This window comes from Mobula birostris, chromosome 8 (genome assembly GCF_030028105.1).
Source record: "Mobula birostris isolate sMobBir1 chromosome 8, sMobBir1.hap1, whole genome shotgun sequence".
Classification (NCBI taxonomy): Eukaryota; Metazoa; Chordata; class Chondrichthyes; order Myliobatiformes; family Myliobatidae; genus Mobula; species Mobula birostris.
Genome location: NC_092377.1, coordinates 49,129,848 through 49,146,158, shown reverse-complemented (window position 1 = coordinate 49,146,158; position 16,311 = coordinate 49,129,848). Strand labels below are relative to the sequence as shown.

Genomic DNA, 16,311 nt, shown 5'->3' with positions numbered 1-16,311 from the left:
GACACGCCATCTACTCATTACTACGATCAAGGAGGTGGTGCAGGAGCCTGACAACATACATTCAATGCTTTAGGAACAGTTTCTTTCCCACCATCACCAGATTTCTGAATGAACAATAAACCCATATACACTACCACAATATATTTTTTGTTCTTTCTGCACTACCTATTTAATTTTTAGAAATATATTTCTTATTGTATTTTTGTGTATTGTCATGTGCTACTGCCATAAAACAACAATTTCACGACATATGCCAGTGAATCCCACATCCCATAAAAAGTATATAAAAAGAATGGACCTGAATTTCCCAGATCTCTATTAATGATATAAAAACCTGGTCACTCTCTAATTTTCCTTTTTATAGCAAAGGTAAGTTAATTTCCGCAAAGCTTTTCTTATGCATAAACATGTTTGATAGGGTTGTGGAATCCCCGAGAAAAGAGTTTAAATGTTTGTAAACTGGTTTTAACATGTAACACCTTCCCTTGGAATAGTCACCATATCTTTTGAAAGTAACTGAGAGTGCCATCATGTATGTATTAGTGCTACTGGCGATTACTATCCAACTTAATGTTCGGCAGAGTAACTAATAATTGAGTGAATTGCAGGAATTAGATGGCATGTCAATGGTGGAAAAAAATATGGCCTGTTACACTTGATGTGAGTAGGCAAATTATACTGCACCATTCAGCCACATCTTCCACATTTGTGTTTTAATGTTTTTGTTTCTCCTTATCAACTAGCTTCATATTTGCAATATTTTACTTCCAAGTAGCTCCTAAACTTCAATCTTCCCATTCCTGTGTTGCTTGTCTACTCCTGGCTCCTAATGCAAAAGTAAGCTGGCAACCTCTTGCTATAATTTTCATTTGTCTGGCTTTGGACAGAAATACATCTTAGTATCTGTGAGTATCCACTTCCACTAAATCTAGCAGCTGCAAACATTTGTACAACATTATAACTAGATATTTAAAAAAAAAACTTTATTTTCGGACATAAATTTCTTAGAAGATTTTAAATATCAAAGCCTAAAATGATACACAAAAATATTGTACCTTGCAAAATACACAAGTTTTGATCAAATACTGAATTGAAGGAAGAAATTACTGGCAACGTTCCTAATATCAAAGTTTATGTCTGAATTTAGCTAACAAAGGCAGATGATCTGAAGAGTTACTTTCATTGGGTAATTTATTTACAGTCCAAAGATCTTGTTCTGTAAGTAGTGCAAGTTTCCCAAGAAGCTGCAAGTGACCATCATTTCCTGGGGAAAGAAAAATGTACCTTCATTAGCAAAGTAAGCAAGTTAATATTAGGAAGTGAATTATAAAATTTTGGATCAAAGTATGAAAAACAATATCCCTTTAGTGTATAAAAGGTTATTTTGCAATACATCTTGGTCCCTACACTATTTTCAGTTATTTATCATTTTCCCAAATGGTCTATTTGCTAACTTGCCTTCCATTTTTGTCAGCATACCATGTGTTTTCCTTGATGGATCAGAGTCTGTCAGACTGATAAATTGCAGAGGTGCATTTGTATTTTGGGAGCAGACCACAGCTTTCAGTGACCACATGAATTTGCTTGGTAAGCCACTTGTTTTCCAAACATACTGAAGTGATTTTGAACAAATGAAGCACTGCCTATTTTTCTGATAAGATTCTTGTTTTATTTAAATATAATTAAAAATTTCAGTTAGTTTCCTTTTAGATGTCATTTATGAATATTGGTGTAGTTTTACCACTTGCATGCTGTATTAGAACAAATTTTGCAGATGGATATATTCTATATTGAATACATATGTTATAAATGCTCAGTGAGTGCTTAGTCATGCAGCCGTTTGGCCCCACTTGTCCAAGCTGACCAAGATGTGTATCTGAGCTAGTTCCATTTGCCTGTATTCAGCTCCTATCCCTCTAAGCCAGGGGTTCCCAACCTTTTTATGCCATGGACACCTACAATTAATACTGGGGTACATGGGCTCTCATTTGGGAAGCCTGCTCTTTGTATCCATCCAAATGTTTTTGTATCCAATTGTATTCGTATCTATCTATACTACTTCCCCTAGCAGCTTATTTCAGATACCAAACACACTGCATGGAAAAAGTTGCTCCTTAGGTCCCTTTTAAATTTCTCCCCTTGTACCTTATACCCCTGGGAAAAATACTGATCATCCACCTTCTCTAAACTTGCCATGACTTTATACAACTCAAGCCTTCCAGGCCAGATAATATCCCTGTGAATCTTTTCTGCACTTTTTTCAGCTTAGTGACATCCTCCATATAGCTGGAATTAAGCACAATTCTGCTACAACATGTACAGTCGATGTATGGCACCCCAACTCCTGTACTCAATATCCTGACCAATGAACGCAGATGTTCCATATACCTGTCTATCTGTGTTGCCACTTTTAGGGAGCTAGGTACCTGTAAGCTCTAAAGTCCCTCTGATCTACAACACACTCCAAGGCCTACCATTTAAGTGCAAGTCCTGCTTCAGCTTGTCTTATCAAAATGGAACACCTTATATTTGTTCTAGTTAAACTCCATATACCATACTTGGGCCTATTTGTCCAATTTATCTAGACACTGTTATAACCTTTGACAACCTCTTCACTGTCCACTACATCACCAGTTTTGATGTCATTGGCAAATGTACTAAGTTTGCCAACTACTGAGGCCCGCCATTGGTTGGGGTCAACCATGGATATGTGTCCAAGCTATCTACGTGATAACGCAGGGCAGTACAATATGGAGAGCAATCTGTTGCCTATACTCCAGGCTCGCCCTCTCCACGCAGCTGATGAATCCAAAGGAATGGCAGAGACTGACACAATTCAAGGACATTTTCAACCTCTTACTGCTACGGGTGCAAGTTCCCACTTGCTTCAAAAAGGGAACAATTGTACGAGTGCCTAAGAAGAATAATGTGGGCTGCATTAATAACTATCACCCGGTAGCACTCACATCGACAGTGATGAAATGCTTTGAGGGGTTGGTCATGACTAGACTGAACACCTGCCTCAGCAAGGACCTGGACCTATTGCAATTTACCTATCGCCACGAAAGGTCAACGGCAGATGCAATCTCAATGCCTCTCCACATGGCTTTAGACCACCTGGACAACACAGACACCTACGTCAGGATATTGTGCAAAAACTATAGCTCAGCATTTAATACCATCATTTCCACAATCCTGATCGAGAAATTGCAGATCCTGGGTTTCTGTACCTCCCTCTGAAATTGGATCCTCGACTTCCTAACCAGAAGACCACAATCTGTGCGGATTGATGATAACATATCCTCCTCGTTGACGATCAACAGTGGCGCACCTCAGGGGTGTATGCTTAACTCACTGCTCTACTCTCTCTACACACACGACTGTGTGGTTAGGCATAGCTCAAATACCATCCATAAATTTGCTGATGATACAACCATTGTTGGTAGAATCTCAGATGGCGACGAGAGGGCGTACAGGAGTGAGATATGCCAACTAGTGAAGTGGTGCCACAGCAATAACCTGGCACTCAACGTCAGTAAGACGAAAGAGCTGATTGTGGACTTCAGGAAGGGTAAGACGAAGGAACACATACCAATCCTCAGAGGGATCAGAAGTGGAGAGAGTGAGCAGCTTCAAGTTCCTGGTGAGAAGATCTGAGGATCTAACCTGGTCCCAATGTATTGATGTAGTTATAAAGAAGGCAACACAGCGGCTATACTTCACTAGAAGTTTGAAGAGATGTGGCATGTCTACAAAAACACTCAAAAACTTCTATAGTTGTACCGTGGAGAGCATTCTGACAGGCTGCATCACTGTCTGGTATGGAGGGGCTTCAGCACAGGACTAAAAGAAGCTGCAGAAGGTTGTAAATCTAGTCAGCTCCATCTTGGGCACTAGCCTACAAAGTACCCAGGACATCTTCATGGCCTTCCAAAATGAATCACTTCACACTTTTCCAGGCTGAACTCCATCTGCTACTTCTTAGCTCAGCTCCTGTCGATGTCTCATTGCAATCTACAACGACCCTCCACCTTATCCACAACTACACCAACCTTTGTGTCATCTGCAAACTTACTTTCAAATAATTTTTTAAAATTACAAAGAGCGGGGGGGGGGGGGGGGGGGGGCGGTCCCAGAACAGATCCCTGCGGAACACCACTGGTCACCGACTTGCAGGCAGAATATATTCCATCTGCAACCACCCTCCCCTGCTTTGGGTAAAATAATTCTGTATCCACACAGTCAAGTTTCCCTGGATCCCATGCCTCCTGACTTTCTTCAAGCCTACCATAGGGAACCTTCTCCAATACCTTACTACAGATTATATATACCACACCCACTGCTCTACCCTTCATCAATATGCTTTGTCACATCCTCAAAGAATTCATTCAGGCTCGTGAGACATAACATGACTCTCAGAAAGCCATGCTGACTATCCCTAATCAGGCTACGCTTCTCTATATATTTGTAAAATTCTCAGGAATATCCTTATTCCCTTTCTTGAACAAAAGAATAACATTTGCCAACCCTTTAATTATCTGGTACAATTCCAATGCCCAGTGAGGACTTCTTCAATAAAGCTACATTTACCTACAGACAGAAACAGGTGAATTGATTATGGGGAGCAAGGACGTGGCAGAGCAATTGAATAATTACTTTGGTTCTGTCTTCACTAAGGAGGACATAAATAATCTTCCGGAAATAGTAGGGGACAGAGGGTCCAGTGAGATGGAGGAACTGAGGGAAATACATGTTAGTAGGGAAGTGGTGTTAGGTAAATTGAAGGGATTAAAGGCGGATAAATCCCCAGGGCCAGATGGTCTGCATCCCAGAGTGCTTAAGGAAGTAGCCCAAGAAATAGTGGATGCATTAGTGATAATTTTTCAAAACTCTTTAGATTCTGGACTAGTTCCTGAGGATTGGAGGGTGGCTAATGTAACCCCACTTTTTATAAAAGGAGGAAGAGAGAAACCAGGGAATTATAGACCGGTTAGCCTAACATCGGTGGTGGGGAAACTGCTACAGTCAGTTATCAAAGATGTGATAACAGCACATTTGGAAAGCGGTGAAATCATCGGACAAAGTCAGCATGGATTTGTGAAAGGAAAATCATGTCTGACGAATCTCATAGAATTTTTTGAGGATGTAACTAGTAGAGTGGATAGGGGAGAACCAAGGGATGTGGTATATTTGGATTTTCAAAAGGCTTTTGACAAGGTCCCACACAGGAGATTAGTGTGCAAACTGAAAGCACACGGTATTGGGGGTAAGGTATTGATGTGGATAGAGAATTGGTTGGCAGACAGGAAGCAAAGAGTAGGAATAAACGGGACCTTTTCAGAATGGCAGGCAGTGACTAGTGGGGTACCGCAAGGCTCAGTGCTGGGACCCCAGTTGTTTACAATATATATTAATGACTTGGATGAGGGAATTAAATGCAGCATCTCCAAGTTTGCAGATGACACGAAGCTGGGCGGCAGTGTTAGCTGTGAGGAGGATGCTAAGAGGATGCAGGGTGACTTGGATAGGTTAGGTGAGTGGGCAAATTCATGGCAGATGCAATTTAATGTGGATAAATGTGAAGTTATCCACTTTGGTGGCAAGAACAGGAAAACAGATTATTATCTGAATGGTGGCTGATTAGGAAAAGGGGAGGTGCAACGAGACCTGGGTGTCATTATACACCAGTCATTGAAAGTGGGCATGCAGGTACAGCAGGCGGTGAAAAAGGCGAATGGTATGCTGGCATTTATAGCAAGAGGATTCGAGTACAGGAGCAGGGAGGTACTACTGCAGTTGTACAAGGCCTTGGTGAGACCACACCTGGAGTATTGTGTGCAGTTTTGGTCCCCTAATCTGAGGAAAGACATCCTTGCCATAGAGGGAGTACAAAGAAGGTTCACCAGATTGATTCCTGGGATGGCAGGACTTTCATATGATGAAAGACTGGATGAACCAGGCTTATACTCGTTGGAATTTAGAAGATTGAGGGGGGATCTGATTGAAACGTATAAAATCCTAAAGGGATTGGACAGGCTAGATGCGGGAAGATTGTTCCCGATGTTGGGGAAGTCCAGAACGAGGGGTCACAGTTTGAGGATAGAGGGGAAGCCTTTTAGGAACGAGATTAGGAAAAACTTCCTCACACAGAGAGTGGTGAATCTGTGGAATTCTCTGCCACAGGAAACAGTTGAGGCCAGTTCATTGGCTATATTTAAGAGGGAGTTAGATATGGCCCTTGTGGCTAAAGGGATCGGGGGTATGGAGGGAAGGCTGGTACAGGGTTCTGAGTTGGATGATCAGCCACGATCATACTGAATGGCGGTGCAGGCTCGAAGGGCCGAATGGCCTACTCCTGCACCTATTTTCTATGTTTCTATGTTTACATTTACTACCCCTCCAGTCTTCCAGTACTTGCCAGTGGCTAAAAATGCAATAAATATCTCTGCCAGGGCCACACTTGATTAGGTCTCAGGGTTTTATCTACTTTAAAATGCCTTAAGATCATCAGAAACTGCTCTTTTGTTATGTTTCAAGATATTACTATTCACTTCCCTTAATTCCTTAGCTTTTGCCCATCCCCTGTGGCTCCACCCAGACAACCATACTGATCCTTAAAAGAACCTATTTTTCCCAAGTTACCCTGTGTTCTTAGTATACTTGTTGAATCTCTTGGCTCCCATCTCTCATCATCTTTTTCCCCTCCTGATTTCCCTTATAAAATATGCCCCTATAATTCTAGTATTCAATGGATTTGCTAGATCTCAGCTGCCTTTGCCTCCTTTTACCTGATCAATGCCTCAATGTCCCTTGTTATCCAGGGTTCCCTAATTTTGCCAGTTTTGTCCTTCACTGTAACAGGAATATGCTGTCATTGAACTCTTCCTATCTCACTTTTAAAAGCCTTCCACTTGCCAAGTCGAACACTAAACCACCATACCAATTCAGCCTTGCATATCAGGCTTCTTGCTTTAAAATAAATGCAGGTTAACCTGTCAGTCCTTCTGGAACCACTTGCACATCCTGGTGGATATCCAAGCTGCTGGGAGCCAAGACAAACCCCAGAGTTTTTAGTTTTGTGGCCACAGAATCTCTCGTGATTACCCAGCTTGCTTTGGCACTGATGCACAAGAGAGGAGAGTGGAGACTGTTTCTGTGCCACAGACATAGCAGCTGCTGCTGCTGTCCTCTTGAAAGGGCATTCTAACCCCATCTGAACCCACCCTTGCCTAACAGATGTCCAAATGAGATGCTTGCAAGTGAGGAAAACAGTTGCAGGGGAATTCAACCCAGACACCCTGCTCTTACCTTGAGTGCGACCACCTCACTAAAGCACCTCAGTATTACTGATGCTCTTGACCCAGTACTGAATAGTACTGGAATCTGGCAAGTGCTCCTCAGCCTAGCGTGGAGTTAAATGTTTGAAGAGACTGGAGGAAAGCAATATTTTTCTGGGGACAGGAGCCTACTTTTGTGCTACTGGACCTAAATCAATGCTACTGATGAGGCAATTCTACTTACAAAACATCTGACAGAAGTTTTATAAGTTTATAGTTTTATAAGTTTAACTTGCTAATAAAGATGAAGCTTCTACCAACTATATTGAAACAAACATATTTAAAGCATCAATTATTGTTCAAAAACATTGGTTTTGTTGCCAATATCATATTGTAATATTTAGGATTATTAGTTTCCATATGAAAATTTGCATCAAAGTTTGGGAACCTTTCCCAATAAAAATACTGCATCTATTAACATAACTGCGAAGGACTGGCACAAAACTAGCTAAGTCTGTAAAGAATTGTTGGTTGGCTGCAAAGTTGGTTGGCCTGATATACTTAATATCTAGCCCCCTCAGCTTTATGCCAACCATAACTACTGTACCTGGAGTAGTCCCATTCATTTGAAAAGGGTCACCCCCTTTATTTTTCGACATCTGTGGCTAGCCTGCAGTAGTAACACTGGACTATTTGGGACCCAAGTCTAGGCCTACGAATAAATCAATGAATTGGCCATAAGTTGTATCCTCTTACTTTGACAAAGTAGAAGAATTGGGTATGAACTCCATTTTAAATACCACTCAGTGGCCTCTTGTCCTGCTACATTGAGACAACAACTGCCTGAGGAATAACACCTCAGCTTCTGTTTGGGCATATTGTGGCCATACAGACTCTGTATTGAATTCTCCAACTTTAGTAAAATTGTAGTTTCTTTATATCTATCAGGACTGTCATCATTTGGCTGCATTTTTCTTTCTACCAGTATACTTTGGCCTGCTGGCCTCCCCATTAACCACAATAACATAGATAAAGATCTGATTTTTCCTGCTGTTAATTCATACGGTGACACCATCATAGTGTTCTACCCATTACCACTCTGCTCTTCTCAGCTTCCAGGAAACCTATTTGTTTTTAATTTCCCAGTTGTGACAAATGGTCTCAAACTTGAAACATTAACTTTTCAGATGCTACCTGATCTGTGTTTTTTTAAATTCAGGAAGTCCTGGATTGTACTTTATTCGTGGATATTATATGACATTTATTCTAAGTGGGGTTCAAAATGTCTTTCAGACAACTTTTTTTAACAGTAATGATTTTAGTATATTGCAAGACAATTCGAGGCCCTCTTCCTTATACTTGACATTTGCCATAAACTAAAGATTCATTTTTAAAAAAAGTTACAATATGTTCATACTTTAAAGTTACAATATGTTCATACTTTAAGTTAGATTCTTGGTAAATTTTGGAATAAATGAAAAAAAAATGATTTTCATTACCTGACTCTGCAGTCCCATTAGTCTTTACTGCTGAATAAAAAATATAATCCACAGTGACCGCAGATTTGGAATGACAGGTGGTGACCTCTGTTTTATTAGTCCCAGGTAGATAATGGGAGTACACAGAAAGTAGCTTGAATTTGTGCTGAATAGCAGGAGTCCTAGAAAACAATTAATAGTTATGTTACTGTTTATTTTCTCAATTGACTTTGTTCAATTACTACACACCAAGTTATATTTTAATATTTAGAATATTGGTACAGCATGGTACATTGTTTGAATTTAATATCACAGTTTCATCAATAGCCAGTTTTGAAAGCAAGAAACTTCCAGACAAGTTTCAAAATTTGTATTATTTATGAAAAACCTCGATAGGTCCTGATGAAGGGTCTCCGCCCGAAACTTTTGTGTCATCAGCAAACTTACTAACCCACCCTTCTACTTCCTTATCAAGGTCACTTATATATATTTAAAAAAAATCACAAAGAGGAGGTGGTCATAGAACAGATCCCTGCTGAACACTACTGGTCACTGTCTTCCATGCAGAATACGAACCATCTACAACCACGCTTTGTCTACTGTGGGCAAACCAATTCTGGATCCACAAAGCAAGGTCTCCTTGGATACCGTGTCTCATTACTTTCTGAACGAGCCTCGCATGGGGAACCTTATCAAATGCCTTACTGTTTTCTCCTCTACAAAAATAGTCAATAAGTAAAATTTGATCAAATTTTGTGCATTTGAGTTACCTGAATACAAATGGACTAAATAATATGCAGAATTTAAAGATTTAAAATTTACATAGTTGGTATACCTCCTACATCTATTCTGCCATTACCAGTGGTAAAAATTTTTTCTTCCTTTCCCTATTAGCTTCTCCTAACAAACCCCAAATTTGCTCCATCAAATACATTTTCAGCATAAGTGCTTTAGCCACCTACCGTCAACTTTTCTGGGTCATTAAACATTACTGATACTTTATGTCCTCAGTCAAAACTACAACTGGTATCCTGACGAAGGGTCTCGGCCTGAAACGTCGACTGTACCTCTTCCTAGAGATGCTGCCTGGCCTGCTGCGTTCACCAGCAACTTTGATGTGTGTTGATTGGTATCCTTGTCTTTTCTCTGTTACTTATTGCCTCCTTATACCCATCTCACCTATCCTTCCTTGCTCACTGAAATTATTTGTTAATTCCACCCTGTTATTTTCTTATCAAGCCAAATTCCCTTGCTATCTTTACCTTTTGTGTTGAAAATTCTTCTTTAATTTCTCTCCAAGTGCACATACTTTAATTATCCAGGAAAATGTACAACTGCTCCCTTAACCCTAACAATGGTGAGGTTCGAAATTCCTATTCTGACCTTCACATAAGCTTTCTGTCAATGGTTACATTGGGAGTCTATCAGTTAGCACGTTAAGAGCCTGCACATTCCTGGTCTGGAGACGCAGCCTGTTTCGTATTATGTACACAACTGCTCCTCCTTTAAATACATAATATATAAAGCAACTTCTATCTTCAACTTTAATTCCAAATATTCTTCTATATAATATGACCATGGGATATAGAAGCAGAATTAAGCCAGTCCATTGCATCTGCTCCACCATTTGATACTTTCCCCCTCATCCCCACTCCTCCATAACCTTTGATGCTCTTACTAATCAAGAACGTATCACCTCCACTTTAAATATATCAATAACCTGGCCTCTCCAGTCATCCATGGCAATGAATTACACAGCTTAACCACCATCTGGCTAAAGAGGCATCCTTCTATTCTGGAAACATCCTCTGCATGTCCACCCTATCTAGGTCTCTCAATATTTGGTAGGTTTCTCCCCTCGTTCTTCTAAACTCCAGTGAGTACAGACCCAGGGCCATCAAATGCTCCTTTATACCTTAACCTTTCATTCCCAGGATCATTTTCATGAATCTCCTCTGAACCCTCTGCAACGTCTGTACATCCTTAAATATGGGGCCTACAACTGCTCATAATACTCCAAATGTGGTCTGACCAATGCCTTATAAAGCCTCAGCATTTCTTCCTTGCTTTTATATTCTAGCCCTCTTGAAACAGATACTGACATTCCATTTACCTTCCACTGACTCAACCTGTAAGTTAACTTTAGGGAATCCTACATTAGGACTCCCAAGCCCCTTTGCACTCCCAATTTACAAATTTTCTCCCCACTTAGAAAATAGTCAACATTTTTTATTCTTTCTGTCCACAAAGCCATTTATTCCATCATCCAGACCATTTACATACAACATGAAAAGTGGTGGACCCAATATTGACTGCTGCAGAACATTACTAGTCACCAGCAGCCAACCAGAAAAGCACATGTTTATTCCTACTCCTTGCCTTCTGCTAGTCAGCCAATCTCCTGAACATGCCAGCATATTTCCTGTAATACAAGTGTAATACCACGGGCTCTGACTTTGTTTAGTACCCTCATGTGCAATACCTTGTCAAAGGCCTTCCATAAATCCAAGCAAACAACATTCATTGACTTGCCTTTGTCTATTCTGCCTGTTATTTCCTCAAAGAACTCCTTATATGAATAAATAGTTAAATAATCTTAATGTATTTATGGCTAAAGTAGAGAATAAATCAAGTCAGGCTTCAAGCCAACATTTGCTTTATCATTGAATCCCCTGAATATTTCTTAAAACAAAAGATTAACTCACAGTTGATCCATGGGATAATTCTTTTTATTAGCGCCATCTGTTAGAGCTTCTGAATTGTCCAGAACATCTACAGAATATTATTTAAGTTGAACAGGAATTAACATGGAATTTAGATTTACACATATTTTGAAATGAAAAACAGTAATATTCTTAATTGACAAACATTTTTAAACAAATGACTGAGTTGTCCAAAACAGAAGTTCCACAATCTACAGAACTACACTGAAAACAGACTCCATGCCATACATAGAAACATAGAAAATAGGTGCAGGAGTAGGCCATTCAGCCCTTCGAGCCTGCACCGCCATTCAGTATGATCATGGCTGATCATCCAACTCAGAACCCTGTACCTGCCTTCTCTCCATACCCCCTGATCCCTTTAGCCAGAAAGGCCATATCTAACTCCCTCTTAAATATAGCCAATGAACTGGCCTCAACTGTTTCCTGTGGCAGAGAATTCCACAGATTCACCACTCTCTGTGTGAAGAAATTTTTCCTCATCTCGGTCCTAAAAGGCTTCCCCTTTATTCTCAAACTGTGACCCCTTGTTCTGGACTTCCCCAACATCGGGAACAATCTTCCTACATCTAGCCTGTCCAATCCCTTTAGAATTTTATATGTTTCAATAAGATCCCCCCTCAATTTTCTAAATTCCAGAGAGTATAAGCCTAGTAAATCCAGTCTTTCATCATATGGAAGTCCTGCCACCCCAGGAATCAATCTGGTGAACCTTCTTTGCACTCCCTCTATGGCAAGAATGTCTTTCCTCAGATTAGGGGACCAAAACTGCACACAATACTCCAGGTGTGGTCTCACCAAGGCCTTGTTCAACAGCAGTAGTACCTCCCTGCTCCTGTACTTGAATCCTCTTGCTATGAATGCCAGCATACCATTCGCCTTTTTCACCGCCTGCTGTACCTGCATGCCCACTTTCAATGACTGGTGTATAACGACACCCAGGTCTCGTTGCACCTCCCCTTTTCCTAATCGGCCACCATTCAGAAAATAATCTGTTTTCCTGTTCTTGCCACCAAAGTGGATAGCCTCACATTCATCCACATTAAATTGCATCTGCCATGAATTTGCCCACTCACCTAACCTATCCAAGTCACCCTGCACCCTCTTAGCATCCTCCTCACAGCTAACACTGCCGCCCAGCTTCGTGTCATCTGCAAACTTGGAGATGCTGCATTTAATTCCCTCGTCTGAGTCATTTATATATATATTGTAAGCAACTGGGGTCCCAGCACTGAGCCTTGCAGTACCCCACTAATCATTGCTGATTAAAATTGTAATGACAAGCAATAGCTTTAGTTTAATATTAACTATGACAAAACATCTAGAAGAAGCAACACTTACAATTAAAAACATATCCTTTACAGTCTTCACTACTTTTCAAAATTTCATAAGAGATCACAGTTTTTAAGGCCGGTGGCTAGAGAACTTTGTTAAAAACATCAATGTGAAACATGAACATAGGCAGCTCAGCAAAACTAGGCATTGTCTGGTCTTATTAAAATATTTCAAGTGGTCTTTTGACTACAAAAACAAAGAGAAATCATACCTGTATCTTTCATTGTTTCATATTGACACTCTGATGAAATTCCAAGACTTGGCGGCCAAAGTGGTTTTGTCATGGCTCTCTGGCCCCTGTGACTCTGCTCCTGACCTGACACCTATGTGAATGATAAGAAGTTATAAAAAGAACCACATCACACCTGCCTTTAAGAGAAATTACAAAAATCAATTACAAACTACAAAGGAGCCAGACTGCAGAGCTGCGATTTAATTATCACAGCATCAGAAAAAAAATACTGGTTAAAATGTGAAAGACAGGGTTAGCGGCATTTGTTTGTAGACTAATGTGTACAAAGAAAACTATTTTGCTACATGGTAATCTTGAAACTCATACAGATAATAATAGGTCTAATAGGGAATTTGTACAGTGTTTTGGAAGAGGCATGTCAGGTGAATCATATTGTAAAAAAACAAATATATATTAGTGGTTCAAAAACATATCAGGCTAGATTAACTAAATATCGGTCTGTTCGAGTTCAGATAGAATAAAACTCCGAATTACATTTGTACAAGAACTATTACGGTAACAGCAAATGTCACCAGAAAGAATATTTATAATTTAGTAAGTTTAATTATGAGCATTCAATCTCAATTTTTTTCCAGAACAATGGGCTTTAAGAGAACCAAGAGTAATGTTCAGGCAATTCTCCAAACTTCACCAGGGAGTCAGAAAAAAAGCAAGAGATTATTAATTCAATCTTCTTTTATAAAACCTATGGCTTTACTGAGCAAACACATTGGCAAAAATTAAAATGACACAAAATGCTGGATGAACTCAGCAGGATCTCAATGAGCAGGCCAATAAGTCCTGATGAAGGGTTTAGGCCTGAAACGTTGATTGTACTCTTTTCCATAAATGCTGCCTGGACTGGTGAGTTCCTCCAGATGCTGTGTCTGTTGCTTGGATTTCCAACATCTGCAGATTTTCTCTTGTTTGTGAATGAAACAAGCCATGTGACTTCCTTAATAACAAGCAAAAGTGACTCTTAAGCTTATAAAAACTGACAAGGTATGTACTTACAGATTCTGTTTTCATTTTAACTGACTATTATTGGCAGTCTCACTGGCCATTTAAGTGAATTCTCTTATGTTAATCAACATGGATAAAAAGAACTACAAAGCAAAAGTTACAATTCTTTGCTTCCAATTTAATTGGGTATCAGTAACTTGTGCTTCCAACTTTGGCATCTGAAGAAGTGCTTGCTGCTCCAATAAACTATTGACTGCAGTTTCTTATGACAGTTGAAAACAAGTTTTAAAAAAATTGAAATCTGAAAGTTGTTTTTATCATTTCCAATGTCACATTTTCCTTTGGAGGAAATCTTCAAGAACTGTGAGCTGTTATTAATCGAATCTGAATGCAACATTAGATTTTTGTACCTTTCCTATTGGAAGTCCATCATAAATAAGTTTCCCATGCCGAATGAAGTTGTACAATGGAGAGTCAGGGACAGAGTTGAAGTCTCCACACAGAACAATTGGCCAGTGACCACCTTTCCCATCAGAGGCCAGTTTGTTAATTTCAGCCAGCAGTATTGCGAGCTGAGCCAGCTTGATGTCCCCTCGACGTGGATTATACAAGAGATGAGTATTTGCCACACACACACAAGCAGCAGATTGAGAAACAGCTGGTTGTAGTAATACCACAAGTCCAACATTGTCCCTGTCTAATATTTGGATCATAGGACGATAAAACTCGACTGGGCTAGCAGAGATGAGTGAAAACTTTGAGCGTTTAAAACAAATAGCACACCCATCTCTCTTGTTTCCTGTCCGCATTTTGTATTCACAATGATAACCTGTAAAACAAATATAAAAACATAGTATTTTCATTACAATTGGCATAGCTGGGAAAACTTGTTGGAATGTAGCTCTGAATTGTAAAGTGAAAATATAAAACTAATTAGCTCACAAAATAAGCCCAACTTAATATATTTAACTGACAATAAGCAGAGTTCGTGAGAATAAGTTCTTAAAACAAACCAACCCCTAACTTTCAATAGACAATAGGCGCAGGAGTAGGCCATTCAGCCCTTGCAGCCAGCACCGCCATTCACTGTGATCATGGCCGATCATCCACAATCAGTACCCCGTTCCTGCCTTCTCCCCATATCCCTTGACTCCGCTATCATTAAGAGCTCTATCTAACTCTTTCTTGAAAGCATCCAGAGAATTGGCCTCCACTGCCTCCTGAGGCAGAGCATTCCACAAATCCACCACTCTCTGGGTGAAAAAGTTCTTCCTCAACTCCGTTCTAAATGGTCTACCCCTTATTCTCAAATTGTGGCCTCTGGTTCTGGACTCCCCCAACATCAGGAACATGTTTCCTGCCTCTACCGTGTCCAATCCCTTAATAATGTTATATGTTTCAATCAGATCCCCTCTCACCCTTCTAAATTCCAGTGTATACAAGCCCAGTCGCACCAATCTTTCAACACATGACAGTCCCGCCATCCCAGGAATTAACCTCGTGAACCTCCGCTGCACTCCCTCAATAGCAAGAATGTCCTTCCTCAAATTTGGAGACCAAAACTGTACACAATACTCCAGGTGTGGTCTTACCAGGGCCCTGTACAACTGCAGAAGGACCTCTTTGCTCCTTTACTCAACTCCCCTTGTTAAGATGACCAACATGCCATTAGCTTTCTTCACCGCCTGCTGTACCTGCATGCTTACTTGCAGTGACTGATGAACAAGGACACCTAGATCTCATTGTACTTCCCCTTTTCCTAACTTGACACCATTCAAATAGTAATCTGCCTTCCTGTTCTCACCACCAAGGTGGCTAACTTCACACTTATCCACATTAAACTGCATCTGCCCACTCACCCAACCTGTCCAAGTCATCCTGCATTATCTCAACATCCTCCGCACATTTCACACTGCCACCCAGCTTTGTGTCACCTGCACCCCTCTCACCTCCAGAACCCCACAAACCTTGGCCAGGCCCCCCTCTCCCTTGCCAGACCCCATCTTCATCTCCACTCCCAACTCTACCTCTAATCGTAACCTCCACACCCCCCTCACCTCCATCCCAACCCCATCAGTGACCTCTACATCCCCCTCTGTGCCCACACCCACACAAACCCTAGCCCTGCCAGGTCCTCACCTCAATCCCCCAACCATACCCCTAACCTCCACACCCTTCTAACTGACCCACATCCCCCACAATCCACTCCCAAACACAAACCATAAGCAATCACCCCATAACCCCACAAGGCCTTAGCATATTCACATTCCTAAATCTGAAGATAGATGTAAGAAGGAGAAAGA

The 16,311-nt window shown here is 40.6% G+C and overlaps 1 protein-coding gene across 3 annotated transcripts in view; it reads right to left on the bottom strand.

Moving 5' to 3' along the window:
- Positions 1-950: 950 nt before the first annotated feature.
- Positions 951-16,311, bottom strand: part of angel2 (angel homolog 2 (Drosophila)) — a 67,489-nt gene continuing 52,128 nt past the window's right edge. Inside the window, exons 6-10 of one of the 3 annotated variants that reach the window (XM_072265151.1) lie at positions 14,419-14,837; positions 13,025-13,136; positions 11,461-11,527; positions 8,777-8,937; positions 951-1,264 (exon numbers count right to left, since the gene is read on the bottom strand). In XM_072265151.1, coding sequence (XP_072121252.1) covers positions 1,125-1,264; positions 8,777-8,937; positions 11,461-11,527; positions 13,025-13,136; positions 14,419-14,837 — 899 coding nt within the window. In that variant the 3' untranslated portion in view covers positions 951-1,124. The remainder of the gene's footprint in view (positions 1,265-8,776; positions 8,938-11,460; positions 11,528-13,024; positions 13,137-14,418; positions 14,838-16,311) is intronic. The other 2 variants (XM_072265152.1, XM_072265154.1) reach the window with 2 other exon arrangements.